Below are 20,214 nucleotides of genomic sequence, written 5' to 3'. Positions count from 1 at the left end.
CCATTTTCAGTACACGACTTGTTAAAACCAATGGCGCCGTTCAAAAGTACAACTCGTCCCACAAAAAAATAAGCCCCCACATGGCCATATTGACGGAAAAATAAAAAGTTATGGCTCTGGGGAGGGGAGCGAAAAACGGAAACGCAAAATCCCAAGGTGGTGAAGGGGTTAATCTCTCAAGAACGACTGCAAATTTTAAGAAACAGTAAAATTGCAAAATTCTTGGTTTTTAGAAGAACAATCCGACAATATCCATCTATGAAGATGAGAATAACCCACTAGGTGGTTACGCAGCAGTGATCGGAGCCAAGTCTGATAGCTGCTGTATTCTTCTCTTCTCCAGGAGCCATAACTTTTAGATTATTCAGTCTTCACTGCCAAATAACAGCCAGCACCCACTGTGCGGCTCCCGAGCCCGCGACTTACATCCACGCCCAGCATGAGAAGGCCAGAAGAGGTAGCCATTGAGGTCAAACGTCAAACAAACGCAACAGAGCAGGAAGTGATGTCAGAGGTGGAGGCGGCCAGAAGAGGAAGTCTACGAGGTCTTCAGCCAATAGTTGCAGAGCAGGAAGTGATGTCAGAAAAGCAGGCAGCCAGAAGAGGAAGTCTACGAGGTCTTCAGCCAATAGCTGCAGAGTAGGAAGTGATGTCAGAAAAGCAGGCGGCCAGAAGAGGAAGTCTGAGGTCTTCAGCCAATAGCTGCAGAGCAGGAAGTGATGTCAGAAAAGCAGGCGGCCAGAAGAGCAAGTCTACGAGGTATTCAGCCAATAGCTGCAGAGCAGGAAGTGATGTCAGAAAAGCAGGCAGCCAGAAGAGGAAGTCTACGAGGTCTTCAGCCAATAGCTGCAGAGTAGGAAGTGATGTCAGAAAAGCAGGCGGCCAGAAGAGGAAGTCTGAGGTCTTCAGCCAATAGCTGCAGAGCAGGAAGTGATGTCAGAAAAGCAGGCGGCCAGAAGAGCAAGTCTACGAGGTATTCAGCCAATAGCTGCAGAGCAGGAAGTGATGTCAGAAAAGCAGGCAGCCAGAAGAGGAAGTCTACGAGGTCTTCAGCCAATAGCTGCAGAGTAGGAAGTGATGTCAGAAAAGCAGGCGGCCAGAAGAGGAAGTCTGAGGTCTTCAGCCAATAGCTGCAGAGCAGGAAGTGATGTCAGAAAAGCAGGCGGCCAGAAGAGCAAGTCTACGAGGTATTCAGCCAATAGCTGCAGAGCAGGAAGTGATGTCAGAAAAGCAGGCAGCCAGAAGAGGAAGTCTATGAGGTCTTCAGCCAATAGCTGCAGAGCAGGAAGTGATGTCAGAAAAGCAGGCGGCCAGAAGAGGAAGTCTGAGGTCTTCAGCCAATAGCTGCAGAGCAGGAAGTGATGTCAGAAAAGCAGGCGGCCAGAAGAGGAAGTCTACGAGGTATTCAGCCAATAGCTGCAGAGCAGGAAGTGATGTCAGAGGTAGAGCCGGCCAGAAGAGGAAGTCTACGAGGTCAAACCTCAGCCAATAGGTGCAGAGCAGGAAGTGATGCACACAAATCAGTAGCGGGATGAAAACAATGAATAAATAAGACACACAATTCGATAGTCAAAAATATATATTTTCAGGCTAATATGAAGTCTGCATATAAGAAGATAATGGATCTGACTATCATACATTCGCTGTGAACCCCGACTAAGAAGATCAGAGAGCCCATCGGGAGAAAAAAAAAATACATAAAAAAAATTATTCTGTATAGCATAGATTTAAAGGGGTTGTCACATATCGTGTCATATCCCTAGACAGAAAACATATTGGCGGATTTATGTATGGGCACCATTACTGAGATGAAAGAAGAAAAAAAAAGCTAATTTAATTAAAACATTCAATATAAAGCCATCCATATAAAAATATTCATGCATAAACTTTCAAGGTGTGAACAAATAAGTGCCAAAATACATCTAGGTGGAAACAAAGTACTAACCAGCTCACTGAGGGATCAGGTTACAGCACTTAATAGGTCATGCCTTAGCAAGTCCTTAGAGTGGGAGTTACTCCTCCCCCCAGCATGCAGGGAAAAGACTGCAGCTGCATCTCCCTCCTCCCTGCAACCCTTCGTTTACGTGTTATTCTAGATGGAGATTTTTCGGTATTGTTGCTACTTTCCTCTGATAAGATACGAGAATTCTAAGCATCTAAGGCTTATTAATAAGAGGCCCCACCAGAGCTTTACCCCCTACACACTGCCGTGTCTTTGCACTTTTTCTCCAAGAGTTTCAGAAGGAAACCGGCTCTTACGGCGGCGCCCCATCGGCACTCTGTGTCAGGGGTGATGTGCGATGTTTCAAATATTGACATGTAAATGCTTAAACAGCAGCGATGAGAGCCAGCTCCGGATGCTGCTGTTAAGTGCTAGGTGCCGACTGTATAACACAGCCGGCACCCACCATGTATGAAGTCGGACACTTCAGAGATGTTGGTTACAGCCGTTTTGCTGTCACATGGGGGAACGCGAGGAGATTTTTTGCAAAAAAAAAAAGAACTAATATAATAAAAGGATTGTCCAATACTTGAATAAAATGTTTCTAGGCATGAATGGTTTAAAAAAAATAAACTTAAGACATTCTAACACTTCAACAGTGGATCGATCGCTCGGGAGGTTTGTACCAGCTTTGGAAGTTAGCGGGACCGCTGCAGTCAATCCCAGTGCTCCTGTAGTTACCTATGACTGGTTGCAGCGGTTCTGGTTCTGAAGAATCAATATGACTCCCGTTTATTATTGTTATCCCATTCGCGCCTAGAAAAAGAATTATTCAAGTGTCGGACCACCCTTATAAATAACCAAAAAGGTATAACAATTGTCCACTTTTATTCTGAAGGGTGAGACAGATGTAAACTGTAGTTAAAGGGGTATTCCCATCTCCTAGATCCTATCCCAATATGTAGTAGGTGTAATAATAATAATAATAATATTAACAGACAGCTCCAATTATAAAGGCAGTGTAGTTCTTCTAATTAGCTGATTAGGTATCTATGGTTATGGCCACTAGTAACTAACTGTTGCTGTATGAGAGGTTGTAACCACGGATACCTAAGCTACTGCAATGCCCTGCACATGGGGTAAGCGACATAGCGAATCAGAAGAACTATGCTACATTTCTAATTGGAGGTATTTTTGCTAATATTATTATTACACCTACTACTGTACATATTGGGATAGGATCTTGGAGATGGGAATACCCCTTTTAAGCTTAGCTGACGCTTCGCTAGTAAAGTGCTACCCGCCGGGCTAGCACACACAAAAAAAGGAGTCAGACGCGTCAAATGACAGGACTGAACTGGATGACCCCGTATTTGCCCGATGTCATCCAGTCCACCTCCGCCGCCGTCAGCCGCTCTCCGACACCCACTTGCAGCCCGACCTGCACATCGGCCTTCAGGGTTCTGATGCTGCACAACGGAGCCGGGTGAAAGGATCGTAGCGCCTGAGAGAAGGGGGCGGTGAAGTCCCACTTGCGGTCCCCCGTCAGTTTCCTGTAGTTTAAGTCCCCTTTAAATAAGACTAAATCGGATTTTTGCAGCTCGGTGTACAAGTCCGGAGCCACTTCCGCCATGGTGCAGAACTCGTGGGGCAAAGTCCAGAAGAGATGCTGGTGATAGACCCAGCGGCCCTTCTTCAAGTTTTCCTTCCAGCTTTGGCCACACTTTGACATCCACTTGTTGTTGACGGCCGTGCATTGCTGAACTGTCCAGTCGAAGTCGTGCTTCGTGGTGTCCGAGACAAACCACGGCATGACCTTCCCGTGGAAATGAACCTCCGTGGCCAGGTTCAGTGAAAGCATGGCGTCCGCCATGATCAAGTCCGTGACCAACTCGAAGCCGGCGTTATCCAGAACGATGTCCACTCTTGTCCTCGACTCTGCGTTCCCGTCTCTGTTCTTCGACAGGACGCTCCAGAGAGAATTCATATCATCCACCAGGATAAATTCCCGAAATTCGTCCAGGGATGACAGCACGCTGCTCCTCTGGGAGTTGTCCTGACCCCCCGATATAGAGAGGTCGCACTTGTTTCCCCACAGGGACACCTACGAGTGACGGACAGAGAAGTGTTACAGGAGGGAGACTCTCCAATAAGGACAGAACCCGGGGACCTTCTTCACCACTAATATGGCTGCTTAAAGAGTCCTATGCTACGCAGCGGTGTCCTACACTTGAAGAGGTGCATGCAGGGACAAAGAGGGGGAAAGGGAGCGCGAGAGGGGGGGAAAGGGAGCGCGAGAGGGGGGGAAAGGGAGCGCGAGAGGGGGGAAAGGGAGCGCGAGAGGGGGGGAAAGGGAGCGCGAGAGGGGGGGAAAGGGAGCGCGAGAGGGGGGAAAGGGAGCGCGAGAGGGGGGAAAGGGAGCGCGAGAGGGGGGAAAGGGAGCGCAGGACTGGGAAAGGGAGCGCAAGAGGGGGGAAAGGGAGCGGGAGAGGGGAAAGGGGGGCGCGAGAGGGGGAAGGGAGCGCGAGAGGGGGAAGGGAGCGCGAGAGGGGGGAAAGGGAGCGCGAGAGGGGGGAAAGGGAGCGCGAGAGGGGGAAAGGGAGCGCGAGAGGGGGGAAAGGGAGCGAGAGGGGGGAAAGGGAGCGCGAGAGGGGGGAAAGGGGGGGGGAAAGGGGGAAGGGAGCGCGAGAGGGGGGAAAGGGAGCGCGAGAGGGGGGAAAGGGAGCGCGAGAGGGGGGAAAGGGAGCGCGAGAGGGGGGAAAGGGAGCGCGAGAGGGGGGAAAGGGAGCGCGAGAGGGGGGAAAGGGAGCGCGAGAGGGGGGAAAGGGAGCGCGAGAGGGGGGGGAAAGGGAGCGCGAGAGGGGGGGGGAAAGGGAGCGCGAGAGGGGGGGGGAAAGGGAGCGCGAGAGGGGGGGGAAAGGGAGCGCGAGAGGGGGGGGGAAAGGGAGCGCGAGAGGGGGGGGGAAAGGGAGCGCGAGAGGGGGGAAAGGGGCGCGAAAGGGGAAAGGGGCGCGAGGGGGGGGGGAAAGGGAGCGCGAGAGGGGGGAAAGGGAGCGCGAGAGGGGGGAAAGGGAGCGCGAGAGGGGGGAAAGGGAGCGCGAGAGGGGGGAAAGGGAGCGCGAGAGGGGGGAAAGGGAGCGCGAGAGGGGGGAAAGGGAGCGCGAGAGGGGGGAAAGGGAGCGCGAGAGGGGGGAAAGGGAGCGCGAGAGGGGAAAGGGGAGCGCGAGAGGGGAAAGGGGAGCGAGAGGGGAAAGGGGAGCGAGAGGGGAAAGGGGAGCGAGAGGGGAAAGGGGCGCGAGAGGGGAAAGGGGCGCGAGAGGGGAAAGGGGCGCGAGAGGGGAAAGGGGCGCGAGAGGGGAAAGGGGCGCGAGAGGGGAAAGGGGCGCGAGAGGGGAAAGGGGCGCGAGAGGGGAAGGGGGCGCGAGAGGGGAAGGGGAGCGCGAGAGGAGGGAAAGGGAGCGCGAGAGGGGGGAAAGGGAGCGCGAGAGGGGGGAAAGGGAGCGCGAGAGGGGGGAAAGGGAGCGCGAGAGGGGGGAAAGGGAGCGCGAGAGGGGGGAAAGGGAGCGCGAGAGGGGGGAAAGGGAGCGCGAGAGGGGGGAAAGGGAGCGCAGGACTGGGAAAGGGAGCGCGAGAGGGGGGAAAGGGAGCGGGAGAGGGGAAAGGGGCGCGAGAGGGGGAAGGGAGCGCGAGAGGGGGAAGGGAGCGCGAGAGGGGGGAAAGGGAGCGCGAGAGGGGGGAAAGGGAGCGCGAGAGGGGGGGGAAGGGAGCGCGAGAGGGGGGAAAGGGGGAAGGGAGCGCGAGAGGGGGAAGGGAGCGCGAGAGGGGGGAAAGGGAGCGCGAGAGGGGGGAAAGGGAGCGCGAGAGGGGGGAAAGGGAGCGCGAGAGGGGGGAAAGGGAGCGCGAGAGGGGGGAAAGGGAGCGCGAGAGGGGGAAAGGGAGCGCGAGAGGGGGGAAAGGGAGCGCGAGAGGGGGGAAAGGGAGCGCGAGAGGGGGGAAAGGGAGCGCGAGAGGGGGGAAAGGGAGCGCGAGAGGGGGGAAAGGGAGCGCGAGAGGGGGGAAAGGGAGCGCGAGAGGGGGGAAAGGGAGCGCGAGAGGGGGGAAAGGGAGCGCGAGAGGGGGGGAAAGGGAGCGCGAGAGGGGGGGAAAGGGAGCGCGAGAGGGGGGAAAGGGAGCGCGAGAGGGGGGAAAGGGAGCGCGAGAGGGGGGAAAGGGAGCGCGAGAGGGGGGAAAGGGAGCGCGAGAGGGGGGGGGAAGGGAGCGCGAGAGGGGGGGGGAAGGGAGCGCGAGAGGGGGGGGGAAGGGAGCGCGAGAGGGGGGGAAAGGGAGCGCGAGAGGGGGGAAAGGGAGCGCGAGAGGGGGGAAAGGGGCTCGAAAGGGGAAAGGGGCGCGAGGGGGGGGAAAGGGAGCGCGAGAGGGGGAAAGGGAGCGCGAGAGGGGGGAAAGGGAGCGCGAGAGGGGGGAAAGGGAGCGCGAGAGGGGGGAAAGGGAGCGCGAGAGGGGGGAAAGGGAGCGCGAGAGGGGGGAAAGGGAGCGCGAGAGGGGGGAAAGGGAGCGCGAGAGGGGGGAAAGGGGAGCGAGAGGGGAAAGGGGAGCAAGAGGGGAAAGGGGAGCGAGAGGGGAAAGGGGAGCGAGAGGGGAAAGGGGCGCGAGAGGGGAAAGGGGCGCGAGAGGGGAAAGGGGCGCGAGAGGGGAAAGGGGCGCGAGAGGGGAAAGGGGCGCGAGAGGGGAAAGGGGCGCGAGAGGGGAAAGGGGCGCGAGAGGGGAAAGGGGCGCGAGAGGGGAAAGGGGCGCGAGAGGGGAAAGGGGCGCGAGAGGGGAAAGGGGCGCGAGAGGGGAAAGGGGCGCGAGAGGGGGGAAAGGGAGCGCGAGAGGGGGGAAAGGGAGCGCGAGAGGGGGGAAAGGGAGCGCGAGAGGGGGGAAAGGGAGCGCGAGAGGGGGGAAAGGGAGCGCGAGAGGGGGGAAAGGGAGCGCGAGAGGGGGGGAAAGGGAGCGCGAGAGGGGGGGAAAGGGAGCGCGAGAGGGGGGAAAGGGAGCGCGAGAGGGGGGAAAGGGAGCGCGAGAGGGGGGAAAGGGAGCGCGAGAGGGGGGAAAGGGAGCGCGAGAGGGGGGGGGAAGGGAGCGCGAGAGGGGGGGGAAGGGAGCGCGAGAGGGGGGGAAAGGGAGCGCGAGAGGGGGGAAAGGGAGCGCGAGAGGGGGGAAAGGGGCTCGAAAGGGGAAAGGGGCGCGAGGGGGGGGAAAGGGAGCGCGAGAGGGGGGAAAGGGAGCGCGAGAGGGGGGAAAGGGAGCGCGAGAGGGGGGAAAGGGAGCGCGAGAGGGGGGAAAGGGAGCGCGAGAGGGGGGAAAGGGAGCGCGAGAGGGGGGAAAGGGGAGCGAGAGGGGAAAGGGGAGCAAGAGGGGAAAGGGGAGCGAGAGGGGAAAGGGGAGCGAGAGGGGAAAGGGGAGCGAGAGGGGAAAGGGGCGCGAGAGGGGAAAGGGGCGCGAGAGGGGAAAGGGGCGCGAGAGGGGAAAGGGGCGCGAGAGGGGAAAGGGGCGCGAGAGGGGAAAGGGGCGCGAGAGGGGAAAGGGGCGCGAGAGGGGAAAGGGGCGCGAGAGGGGAAAGGGGCGCGAGAGGGGAAAGGGGCGCGAGAGGGGAAGGGGGCGCGAGAGGGGAAGGGGAGCGCGAGAGGGGGGAAAGGGAGCGCGAGAGGGGGGAAAGGGAGCGCGAGAGGGGGGGAAGGGAGCGCGAGAGGGGGGGAAGGGAGCGCGAGAGGGGGGAAAGGGAGCGCGAGAGGGGGGAAAGGGAGCGCGAGAGGGGGGAAAGGGAGCGCGAGAGGGGGGGGAAAGGGAGCGCGAGAGGGGGGGGAAAGGGAGCGCGAGAGGGGGGGAAAGGGAGCGCGAGAGGGGGGGGGGGGAAAGGGAGCGCGAGAGGGGGGGGGAAAGGGAGCGCGAGAGGGGGGGGAAAGGGAGCGCGAGAGGGGGGGGAAAGGGAGCGCGAGAGGGGGGGGAAAGGGAGCGCGAGAGGGGGGGGAAAGGGAGCGCGAGAGGGGGGAAAGGGGCGCGAAAGGGGAAAGGGGCGCGAGGGGGGGGGAAGGGAGCGCGAGAGGGGGGAAAGGGAGCGCGAGAGGGGGGAAAGGGAGCGCGAGAGGGGAAAGGGGAGCGAGAGGGGAAAGGGGAGCGAGAGGGGAAAGGGGAGCGAGAGGGGAAAGGGGAGCGAGAGGGGAAAGGGGAGCGAGAGGGGAAAGGGGAGCGAGAGGGGAAAGGGGAGCGAGAGGGGAAAGGGGCGCGAGAGGGGAAAGGGGCGCGAGAGGGGAAGGGGGCGCGAGAGGGGAAGGGGGCGCGAGAGGGGAAGGGGAGCGCGAGAGGGGGGAAAGGGAGCGCGAGAGGGGGGGAAAGGGAGCGCGAGAGGGGGGGAAAGGGAGCGCGAGAGGGGGGGAAAGGGAGCGCGAGAGGGGGGGAAAGGGAGCGCGAGAGGGGGGGAAAGGGAGCGCGAGAGGGGGGGAAAGGGAGCGCGAGAGGGGGGGAAAGGGAGCGCGAGAGGGGGGGAAAGGGAGCGCGAGAGGGGGGGAAAGGGAGCGCGAGAGGGGAAAGGGGAGCGAGAGGGGAAAGCAAACAGAAACAAGAAAGAGAGGATATTGGCAAGAGAGAATGCGTCTACCCAACAATAAAACCTTTAAAAAAATAATCTACCTGTGAAAATTGAAAAGGTAGAGAAAAATGAACTGAAAAACAAAAATGATGAAGATTTTTTTTTCAACTTCATGCAAAAAAAAAATTGACAGTAATAATTTACAGGTCCCTTCTGGACAGTCTAACGTGTAAACACATGGAGTAAACAGCTATGTAAGTGAAAAATAAATAAATTTGTTTGCTGGAATGCACGGAGGTTAAATGGAAAAAATATAGTTGGTCATTAAAGGGGTTGTCCACTATTTAAACATAGGGTTAGGTGATCAGAATAAAATCTATGGGGGCTGACATGTAACATGTCCACCAATCAGCTGTTCGCAGCTCCTGCAGCGGCTACAGTGCACAAACAGCGTTGCGCCACACACTGAGTAGTGGCCGTTCTCGGGTACTGCAGCTAACTTTCAACAGGAGGTGAGCTGCAGTACCTGCAGGACGGGCAGACATCACCCACCTGCAGCAGTTTGTAGATCTCACCCCGGACATCATCGCTACTGAGACCATTTGTCTTCCCTTGAAGTTCCTGAAGATGAGCGCACAAAGCCACCACTGCTTGCTGGGACTGAAAGAAGCTTTCATTCTTCACATCCCTAAAGACGTCATATTCAGATATCGGGGGGCTGTGTCAGAACAAACAAAACAAAAGTGTCAGGTTATCTTTACAGCAATTGGGGCTCTGTCTTCTGTCACATTGCTCCAAATCCTCTGCAGACACAATGATAAGATTCTGATGCCACCACTAGGGGGAGCCGCTGTACAATTTTACCTGCTCAGAGCTCCCTCTAGTGGTGACTGTCGGCAGCCAGAATCGTATCTCGGCCAGTTCTCACCTCAATAACATGCCTTCCTGAATTCTGCGATACAGATAACACTCCACGTACAGCCAGGGGGATCTGAACCAGCTCGGCTCTTCGTCGCTGCCCACCAGGGTCTTCTGGTAGTCCAGGTACTGATTCCAGATCTGGGTGTCCGGCTGCTCGTCGGTCAGCGGCAGGATGGGCTTGTTCGTTTGCATTTCGTTCCGTAGTTTGGAAAAGAAAGACAAAGCCTTTTTCTCTGCCTCTATGCCTTCCTGAAAAAAGGACCAGCATCTGAATGGCTGTTCTATACCCTCCTCCCCCAAAAAAAATCAGCTATCCACCCCAGCCAGGGGTCAAATCCTGAAAAGGCGGTGTCTCTGATGATCAGAGGAGCCCAATACAGCACTTTGAGGATGATGCTACCGTGCCATTACCAGAGAGCAATACATTAAAGGGGCTCAATTTACAGTGGCATACTTAAAGGGGTTGTCCAGTTACACTGAGGCCTGCACAACATATGGCCCCCGCCTGTATTTACGGCTTTTAGAGCAGCGCTCGTCAGCCCACCCCCCGACGTGTAGAAACGTGATGAGGTCATCACTCTATGCTGTGACCTCATCACACTGCTGTTGCCGGTGGAACAGCGCAGAGGAGGCAAGGACGCACCGGAAAAAGTAAGTGCTCCAGGAGGTGCTGAAGGTTAAACATCCTACTGTAGGAGAAGGCGGAGGAGGATGAGGGTTGCTGTTATTATGAGGCCAAATTATAGGGCAACTAGGGGAGAGGAGCTGTGCACGGGGACGTTACGGAGAAGAGCTGTGCACAGGGACGTTACGGAGAGGAGCTGTGCACGGGGAAGTTACGGAGAGGAGCTGTGTATGAGGACATTACGGAGAGGAGCTGTGTATAGGGCATTACAGAGAGGAGCTGTGTATGGGGACATTATGGAGAGGAGCTGTGTATGGGCACGTTACGGAGAGGAGCTGTGCACGGGGACGTTACGGAGAGGAGCTGTGCACGGGGACGTTACGGAGAGGAGCTGTGAACGGGGACGTTACGGAGAGGAGCTGTGAACGGGGACGTTACAGAGAGGAGCTGTGAATGAGGACATTACAGAGAGGAGCTGTGTATGAGGACATTACGGAGAGGAGCTGTGTATGGGGACATTACAGAGAGGAGCTGTGTATGGGGACATATTACAGAGAGGAGCTGTGTATGAGGACATTACGGAGAGGAGCTGTGCATGGGGACATTACGGAGAGGAGCTGTGTATGGGGACATTACAGAGAGGAGCTGTGCATGGGGACATTACGGAGAGGAGCTGTGTATGAGGACATATTACAGAGAGGAGCTGTGTATGGGGACATTACAGAGAGGAGCTGTGCATGGGGACATTACGGAGAGGAGCTGTGTATGAGGACATATTACAGAGAGGAGCTGTGTATGGGGACATATTACAGAGAGGAGCTGTGTATGAGGACATTACGGAGAGGAGCTGTGCATGGGGACATTACGGAGAGGAGCTGTGTATGAGGACATTACGGAGAGGAGCTGTGTATGAGGACATTACGGAGAGGAGCTGTGTATGAGGACATTACGGAGAGGAGCTGTGCATAGGGACATTACGGAGAGGAGCTGTGTATGAGGACATATTACAGAGAGGAGCTGTGCATGGGGACATATTACAGAGAGGAGCTGTGTATGGGGACATTATGGAGAGGAGCTGTGTATGGTGACATTATGGAGAGGAGAGGTGTATGGGGACACTACAATCAACCCAGAAATCATGTAAATGATATTGCATCAAGGATCAAGGGGTAACCCCTTCACCCGGCGGCCAAATTCCGATTTTGCGTTTCTGTTTTTTCCTCCCTTTCTTCCCAGAGCCATAACTATGTTTTGCTTATGTTTTGCAGCATGAGTTGCACTTTTGAATGACAAAATTTATTTTACTTCATTCCATACTTTAAAACAGGAAAAAAAAATTAGAATTCCAAGCAGGAATTGTGAAAAAAAAAACGCAGTTCTGACATTGTGTTTTAGGATTTGTTTTTACGCTGTACATTTTGTGATAAAAATTACACTGCAATACGATTCTGTACGGTTACGGCAATACCCAACATGTCCAGTTTTTAGTGGTGAAAACAAAATCAGACGTTTCCAAAGATAACTTTTATGAGTTGTGTCGCCATTTTCCGAGACCCGTAACATGTTTTATTCTTTGGTACAGCTGTATGATGGCTTAGTTTTTGCAGAGCGAGATGATGTTTTTATTAATAATAAAAAAAAACTTCATTTTGGCGTTCTTTAATTTTTTTCCATTTATGCTGTTTAAAGATCCGAGATTATTATTATTATTAATTTTTTTAATGCAGCGCTGGCACGTTTGTGTATTGTTTAAATATCTTTAATGGGGGAAAAATTATATTTTTTTTTAAACTTATTATTTTATTTTATTTTTTTAATTTTCATTGTTCTTGTTAGTCCTTAAGGGGGCTTAGCCGAGTTCGTCTGATCGCTTATGCTACTTACAGAAATACCACAGTATTGCTGTATATAGTAAGAATCCTGAGCTCCTTTGAAGACCGGCCACATGCTGGGAGGGCGGAATGATGTGTCCCTGTGATGACGCATGTTAAATTCTGCTGTCAGAGTTTGACAGCGGCACTAACAGGTTAACAATCACGGGCAGAGCTCCACCTGCGATTGATGGAGGCAGGTCACACAGCCATGATCTGCCAGGTATGGGGCAACTCCGTCCGCCCGCTCCATACACCCCGCTTCTGATTTAGCCCGTACATGTGAAGGGGTAAAAGAGTAACCGTCATTTTAATTTCATAAATCAATACTACATGAGAAAATAAACAACTTTGTAACATATCTTATCAAAGAAATCTACTTATTTATCCTCCAGTATGGATCTTTCACGTTTGATTCATGGATAAAATCTGCATTCAGTGAAGATAGATTTCCCCATAACTGGGATAAGAGATGACAGTTAGTGCTTATAAAATTCTATGGAGGAGGGTGGAGCTAGAGGCAGACACAGACATTCTAGGGAGGAGCTAGAGGCAGACACAGACATTCTAGGGAGGAGCTAGAGGCAGACACAGACATTCTAGGGAGGAGCTAGAGGCAGACACAGACATTCTAGGGAGGAGCTAGAGGCAGACACAGACATTCTAGGGAGGAGCTAGAGGCAGACACAGACATTCTAGGGAGGAGCTAGAGGCAGACAGATATTCTAGGGAGGAGCTAGAGGCAGACAGACATTCTAGGGAGGAGCTAGAGGCAGACACAGACATTCTAGGGAGGAGCTAGAGGCAGACACAGACATTCTAGGGAGGAGCTAGAGGCAGACACAGACATTCTAGGGAGGAGCTAGAGGCAGACAGACATTCTAGGGAGGAGCTAGAGGCAGACACAGACATTCTAGGGAGGAGCTAGAGGCAGACACAGACATTCTAGGGAGGAGCTAGAGGCAGACACAGACATTCTAGGGAGGAGCTAGAGGCAGACACAGACATTCTAGGGAGGAGCTAGAGGCAGACACAGACATTCTAGGGAGGAGCTAGAGGCAGACACAGACATTCTAGGGAGGAGCTAGAGGCAGACAGACATTCTAGAGAGGAGCTAGAGGCAGACACAGACATTCTAGAGAGGAGCTAGAGGCAGACACAGACATTCTAGGGAGGAGCTAGAGGCAGACACAGACATTCTAGGGAGGAGCTAGAGGCAGATACAGACATTCTAGGGAGAAGCTAGAGGCAGACACAGACATTCTAGGGAGGAGCTAGAGGCAGACACAGACATTCTAGGGAGGAGCTAGAGGCAGACACAGACATTCTAGGGAGGAGCTAGAGGCAGACACAGACATTCTAGGGAGGAGCTAGAGGCAGACAGACATTCTAGAGAGGAGCTAGAGGCAGACACAGACATTCTAGAGAGGAGCTAGAGGCAGACAGACATTCTAGGGAGGAGCTAGAGGCAGACACAGACATTCTAGGGAGGAGCTAGAGGCAGATACAGACATTCTAGGGAGAAGCTAGAGGCAGACACGGACATTCTAGGAAAGAGCTAGAGGCAGAAACAGACATTCTAGGGAGGAGCTAGAGGCAGAAACAGACATTCTAGGGAGGAGCTAGAGGCCGACACAGACATTCTAGGAAGGAGCTAGAAGCAGGCACAGACATTCTAGGGAGGAGCTAGAGGCCGACACAGACATTCTGGGGAGGAGCTAGAGGCAGACACAGACATTCTGGGGAGGAGCTAGAGGCAGACACAGCCATTCTGGGGAGGAGCTAGAGGAAGACACAGACATTCTGGGGAGGAGCTAAAGGAAGACACAGACATTCTGGGGAGGAGCTAGAGAGACAAACATTCTATCGAGGAGCTAGAGGCAGACACAGACATTGTAGGGAGGGGCTAGAGGCAGATACAGACATTCTAGGGAGGAGCTAGAGGAAGACAGACATTCTAGGGAGGAGCTAGAGGCAGATAGACATTCTAGGGAGGAGCTAGAGGCAGACACAGATATTCTAGGGAGGAGCTAGAGGCAGACACAGATATTCTAGGGAGGAGCTAGAGGCAGACAGACATTCTAGGGAGGAGCTAGAGGCAGACACAGACATTGGAGGGGGAGCTAGAGGCAGACAGACATTCTAGGGAGGAGCTAGAGATGACACAGACATTCTAGGGAGGAGCTAGAGGCAGACACAGACATTCTAGGGAGGAGCTAGAGGCAGACACAGATATTCTAGGGAGGAGCTAGAGGCAGACAGACATTCTAGGGAGGAGCTAGAGGCAGACACAGACATTCTAGGGAGGAGCTAGAGGCAGACACAGACATTCTACTGCAAGTTCTCCTGAAATGACTGTTATTTTTTAAACTCTAACTGCGATTTCAGGAGAACTTGCAGTAGTCCGTCTTCAGCTCGTTCCTCGCAGCCCATCCCAGCAATGTCACCTCGAATCCTCTACTAAATGTGATTGACGGCGCTGTCACTCACCTCGCCGTGAGCTTCCAAGAACTTATTTTTATTCCGATGTACAGTGTCTATCACCTTCGTTAGAATCTGTGGCATTCGGTCTTTAACTGTGTAATAAGCAAAAGACCTAAAAAAATAAAGCAATATACCATATATTAAAAATAGGAGTATTATGTGCATTGACCATTTATTGTCCCGACGTGCTGGAAAAAGAAGCTCACGCCAGAGGAACTGGCTGGCCCGTATTGTAAATGGAATGCCCACTGATTTTAATTGCGGAGTAATACTTAAAGGGGTTGTCTAGGCTTGTGAAATCTCACAGTGCGCTGTCAGGATTCTCCGCTATGTGATTTGCTTGCTTCCGGCCATATTCCAACTAGACGTGTTGGGCCGTGCACGTCTAGTTGGCACGTGACCGCATATATGCGCCATCACCGAAGAATCCAGACAGTGCAAACTGTTCACGCTGTGAGGATTCACAAGTCTGCAGTCACGGATATAGAAGTCCAAGCCTGGACAACCCCTTTAATATTTGCTGTGATGGCCCTGTGGGGAAATTGAACACTTGACAGGTTCCCCCAGAGCTGATCACTAGTGGTTCCTACAGAACAGAAACAAAATCCCCTGATTGTAAGCACGTGGCTGCAATTCTTTCCCTTAAAACAAATTAAGGGGGCATTTTTACATGGCTGCCAATAATATTAGATTAACTGCTCCTTTAATAAAAGTGGCAATATTTCTCAAATTGTGGTTTCAGGATCAGTCAGATGAGTCTCAAGGGGTTTTGCAATTTCCTGAAAGCTGATGACAGGGAACCACATTGCCCTGATACACCACGGATTGTGCAAGTTGTCTGCAGGATCGCTGAGGACACACACCCTTCAAATTTGGCGGAGAGCGAGCAGGGAGTCTCCATCTTGTTGGTTTACTGGGCGTATCGTCTGGGCAAGAAGAAACACGAAGTTAACAGAATGTTTGTGAGATTGTGATCTGGTGAACAGAAACGCCAAGAAGAGAAACACAGACGTTCCTGCAACACTGTGACATTACTACATGCAGCACACCGAGGAGGAAAAGGGTGGGATTGTGGAAGCCACAGGATGGAGACAGAGTGCCCCCATATAGAGTCCTTACACACAGTGCCCCCATACATAGTCCTTAGAGAATGCCCCCATACACAGTCCTTACACAGAGTGCCCCCATATACAGTCCTTACACAGAGTGCCCCCATACACAGTCCTTACAGAGTGCTCCCATATACAGTCCTTACACAGAGCGCCCCCCATATAGTCCTTACAGAGTGCTCCCATATACAGTCCTTACACAGAGCGCCCCCCATATAGTCCTTACAGAGTGCTCCCATATACAGTCCTTACACAGAGCGACCCCATACATAGTCCTTACACAGAGCGCCCCCATATACAGTCCTTACACAGAGTGCTCCAATATACAGTCCTTACACAACAGAGAGCCCCATATAGTCCTTACAGAGTGCCCCCATACACAGTCCTTACAGTGTGCCCCCATACACAGTCCTTACAGAGTGCTCCCATAGTCCTTACACAGAGCGCTCCCATATACAGTCCTTACACAGAGCGCCCTCATATACAGTCCTAACAGAGCGTCCCCATACACAGTCCTTACACACAGTGCCCCCATACAGTCCTTAGAGTGCCCTCATTCACAGTCCTCAGAGTGCCCCCATATAGTCATTACAGAGCGCCCCCCTACACAGTCCTTACAATGCCCCCATACAGTCATTAGAGTGCCCCCATACACAGTCCTAACAGAGTGCCCCCGTACACAGTTCTTACAGAGTGCCCCCATATACAGTCCATACACAGAGCGTCCCCAGTCCTTACACAGCGCCCCAAGTCATTAGTGCCCCCATACAGTCCTTACACGTAGTGCCCCCATACACAGTCCTTACACAGTGCCCCCATACACAGTCCTTACACATAGTGCCCCCATACACAGTCCTTACACAGTGCCCCCATACAGTCCTTACACACAGTGCCTCCATACAGTCCTTACACACAGTGCCCCCATACACAGTCCTTACACAGAGTGCCCCCATACAGTCCTTACAGAGTGCCCCCATACAGTCCTTACACAGTGCCCCCATATAGTCCTTACAGTGCCCCCATACACAGTCCTTACAGAGTGCCCCCACAGTCCTTACACATAGTGCCCCCATAGACAGTCCTTACAGTGCCCCCGCAGTCCTTACACACAGTGCCCCCATACAGTCCTTACAGTGCCCCCATACAGTCCTTACACACAGTACCCCCATACACAGTCCTTACAGAGTGCCCCCACAGTCCTTACACAGTGCCCCCATAACAGTCCTTACACAGTGCCCCCATACACAGTCCTTACACACAGTGCCCCCATACACAGTCCTTACAGAGTGCCCCCACAGTCCTTACACACAGTGCCCCCATACATTCCTTACACAGTGCCCCCATACATTCCTTACACAGTGCCCCCATACATTCCTTACACAGTGCCCCCAAACAGTCCTTACACACAGTGCCCCCATACACAGCCTTACAGTGTCCCCATACACAGTGCCCCCATACAGTCCTTACAGAGTGCCCCAAACAGTCCTTACACATAGTGCCCCCATAGACAGTCCTTACACAGTGCCCCCGCAGTCCTTACACACAGTGCCCCCATACACAGTCCTTACAGAGTGCCCCCACAGTCCTTACACACAGTGCCCCCATAACAGTCCTTACACAGTGCCCCCATACACAGTCCTTACACACAGTGCCCCCATACACAGTCCTTACAGAGTGCCCCCACAGTCCTTACACACAGTGCCCCCATACATTCCTTACACACAGTGCCCCCATACATTCCTTACACAGTGCCCCCATACATTCCTTACACAGTGCCCCCAAACAGTCCTTACACACAGTGCCCCCATAACAGTCCTTACACAGTGCCCCCATACACAGTCCTTACAGAGTGCCCCCACAGTCCTTACACATAGTGCCCCCATAGACAGTCCTTACACAGTGCCCCCGCAGTCCTTACACACAGTGCCCCCATACAGTCCTTACACACAGTGCCCCCATACACAGTCCTTACACAGAGTGCCCCCATACAGTCCTTACAGAGTGCCCCCATACAGTCCTTACACAGTGCCCCCATATAGTCCTTACAGTGCCCCCATAACAGTCCTTACACAGTGCCCCCATACACAGTCCTTACAGAGTGCCCCCACAGTCCTTACACATAGTGCCCCCATAGACAGTCCTTACACAGTGCCCCCGCAGTCCTTACACACAGTGCCCCCATACAGTCCTTACACACAGTGCCCCCATACACAGTCCTTACAGAGTGCCCCCACAGTCCTTACACACAGTGCCCCCATAACAGTCCTTACACAGTGCCCCCATACACAGTCCTTACACACAGTGCCCCCATACAGTCCTTACAGAGTGCCCCCACAGTCCTTACACACAGTGCCCCCATACATTCCTTACACACAGTGCCCCCATACATTCCTTACACAGTGCCCCCATACGTTCCTTACACAGTGCCCCAAACACAGTCCTTACACACAGTGCCCCCATACAGTCCTTACACACAGTGCCCCCATATAGTCCTTACACACAATGCCCCCATACACAGTCCTTACAGAGTGCCCCCACAGTCCTTATACACAGTGCCCCCATACAGTCCTTACACAGTGCCCCCATACATTCCTTACACAGTGCCCCCCATACGTTCCTTACACACAGTGCCCCCATACATTCCTTACACACAGTGCCCCCATACAGTCCTTACACACAGTGCCCCCATACACAGTCCTTACACACAGTGCCCCCATACAGTCCTTACACACAGTGCCCCCATATAGTCCTTACACACAGTGCCCCCATACACAGTCCTTACAGAGTGCCCCCACAGTCCTTATACACAGTGCCCCCATACAGTCCTTACACAGTGCCCCCATACAGTCCTTACACAGTGCCCCCCATACGTTCCTTACACACAGTGCCCCCATACATTCCTTACACACAGTGCCCCCATACATTCCTTACACAAAGTGCCCCCATACATTCCTTACACAGTGCCCCCATACATTCCTTACACACAGTGCCCCCATACAGTCCTTACACAGTGCCCCCATACAGTCCTTACACACAGTGCCCCCATACAGTCCTTACACACAGTGCCCCCATACAGTCCTTACACACAGTGCCCCCATACAGTCCTTACACACAGTGCCCCCATACAGTCCTTACACACAGTGCCCCCATACAGTCCTTACACACAGTGCCCCCAAACAGTCCTTACACACAGTGCCCCCATACACAGCCTTACAGTGTCACCATACACAGTCCTTACACACAGTGCCCACATACAGTCCTTACACACAGTGCCCACATACAGTCCTTACAGAGTGCCCCCATACAGTCCTTAAAGAGTGCCCCCATACAGTCCTTACACACAGTGCCCCCATACAGTCCTTACAGAGTGCCCCCAAACAATCCTTACACACAGTGCCCCCATACACAGCCTTACAGTGTCACCATACACAGTCCTTACACACAGTGCCCCCATACAGTCCTTACACACAGTGCCCATATACAGTCCTTACAGAGTGCCCCCATACAGTCCTTACACACAGTGCCCCCATAGTTTACAGAGTGCCCCCATACAGTCCTTACACACAGTGCCCCCAAACAGTCCTTACACACAGTGCCCCCATACAGTCCTTACACACAGTGCCCCCATACAGTTTACAGAGTGCCCCCATACAGTCCTTACACACAGTGCCCCCAAACAGTCCTTACACACAGTGCCCACATACAGTCCTTACAGAGTGCCCCCATACAGTCCTTACACACAGTGCCCCTATACAGTTTACAGAGTGCCCCCATACAGTCCTTACACACAGTGCCCCCAAACAGTCCTTACACACAGTGCCCCCATACAGTCCTTACACACAGTGCCCCCATACAGTCCTTACAGAGTGCCCCCAAACAGTCCTTACACACAGTGCCCCCATACACAGCCTTACAGTGTCCCCATACACAGTCCTTACAGTGCCCACATACAGTCCTTACAGAGTGCCCCCATACAGTCCTTACAGAGTGCCCCCATACAGTCCTTACACACAGTGCCCCCATACAGTCCTTACAGAGTGCCCCCAAACAGTCCTTACACACAGTGCCCCCATACACAGCCTTACAGTGTCCCCATACACAGTCCTTACAGTGCCCCCATACAGTCCTTACACACAGTGCCCCCATACAGTCCTTACACACAGTGCCCCCATACACACTCCTTACACACAGTGCCCCCATATAGTCCTTACACACAGTACCCCCTACACAGTCCTTACACAGAGTGCCCCCATACACAGTGCCACCATACATACTCCTTACACACAGTGCCCCCATATAGAGTGCCCCCATACAGTCCTTACACAGTGCCTCCATACACACTCCTTACACACAGTGCCCCCATATACAGAGTGCCCCATACACAGTCCTTACAGAGTGCCCCCATACACAGTTCTTACACACAGTGCCCCCATACAGAGTGCAGCCCCTCCACACACATGGGCGAACAGACAACGTCCCCAGTCACAGTGTACAGAGTACAGTGAGGCGCCGTCATACATATCCCTCCGCGGGCTCCCACTCCCGTCTCCTCCGGCTCAGCAGACACTACAGCAGCTGCAGGTGCCGGCGCTCATACCTAGCCTCCTCTCCTCTCCCGCACATTCGCGGATCTTACTGTAGTCACTGCTATAATGTTTACACCTCTCCGGACCCTCAAAAAATATAGAGCAAAATAA

General features: G+C 53.7%; 1 protein-coding gene across 3 annotated transcripts; it reads right to left on the bottom strand.

The window, feature by feature from the left end:
* Nucleotides 1-1,543: 1,543 nt before the first annotated feature.
* DCPH1 (damage control phosphatase 1) lies at nucleotides 1,544-20,170 on the bottom strand. Of its 3 annotated transcripts, none has more exons than XM_077266514.1 (6): nucleotides 20,115-20,170; nucleotides 15,272-15,334; nucleotides 14,415-14,520; nucleotides 9,436-9,677; nucleotides 9,060-9,225; nucleotides 1,544-4,046 (listed from the first exon to the last, which is right to left on the bottom strand). In XM_077266514.1, exons 2-6 carry the CDS (start codon nucleotides 15,307-15,309, stop codon nucleotides 3,282-3,284), a joined length of 1,317 nt encoding a protein of 438 aa, XP_077122629.1. In that variant the 5' UTR covers nucleotides 15,310-15,334; nucleotides 20,115-20,170; the 3' UTR covers nucleotides 1,544-3,281. The 3 variants fall into 3 exon arrangements, with proteins under 3 accessions (XP_077122629.1, XP_077122628.1, XP_077122630.1); XM_077266513.1 differs by having other exon boundaries at nucleotides 20,036-20,127; XM_077266515.1 differs by lacking the exon at nucleotides 20,115-20,170 and adding an exon at nucleotides 19,975-20,005.
* Between the last annotated feature and the right edge of the window lie 44 nt (nucleotides 20,171-20,214).

This window comes from Ranitomeya variabilis, chromosome 5 (assembly GCF_051348905.1).
Source record: "Ranitomeya variabilis isolate aRanVar5 chromosome 5, aRanVar5.hap1, whole genome shotgun sequence".
In the NCBI taxonomy this organism is placed as follows: domain Eukaryota; kingdom Metazoa; phylum Chordata; class Amphibia; order Anura; family Dendrobatidae; genus Ranitomeya; species Ranitomeya variabilis.
Note: the sequence above shows the minus strand (reverse complement) of the source record. Positions and strands in the feature narration are given on the sequence as shown.

Bases quoted from the DNA above. Each gene is read 5' to 3' on its own strand.
- DCPH1 (XM_077266514.1), bottom strand. From the start codon at position 15,309: ATGGAGACTCCCTGCTCGCTCTCCGCCAAATTTGAAGG. The intron at 14,521-15,271 runs GTGTGTGTCCTC...TTATTTTTTTAG, and splicing joins CTCTCCGCCAAATTTGAAGG to GTCTTTTGCTTATTACACAG. The intron at 9,226-9,435 runs GTGAGAACTGGC...GTTCTGACACAG, and splicing joins CAGGAAGGCATGTTATTGAG to CCCCCCGATATCTGAATATG.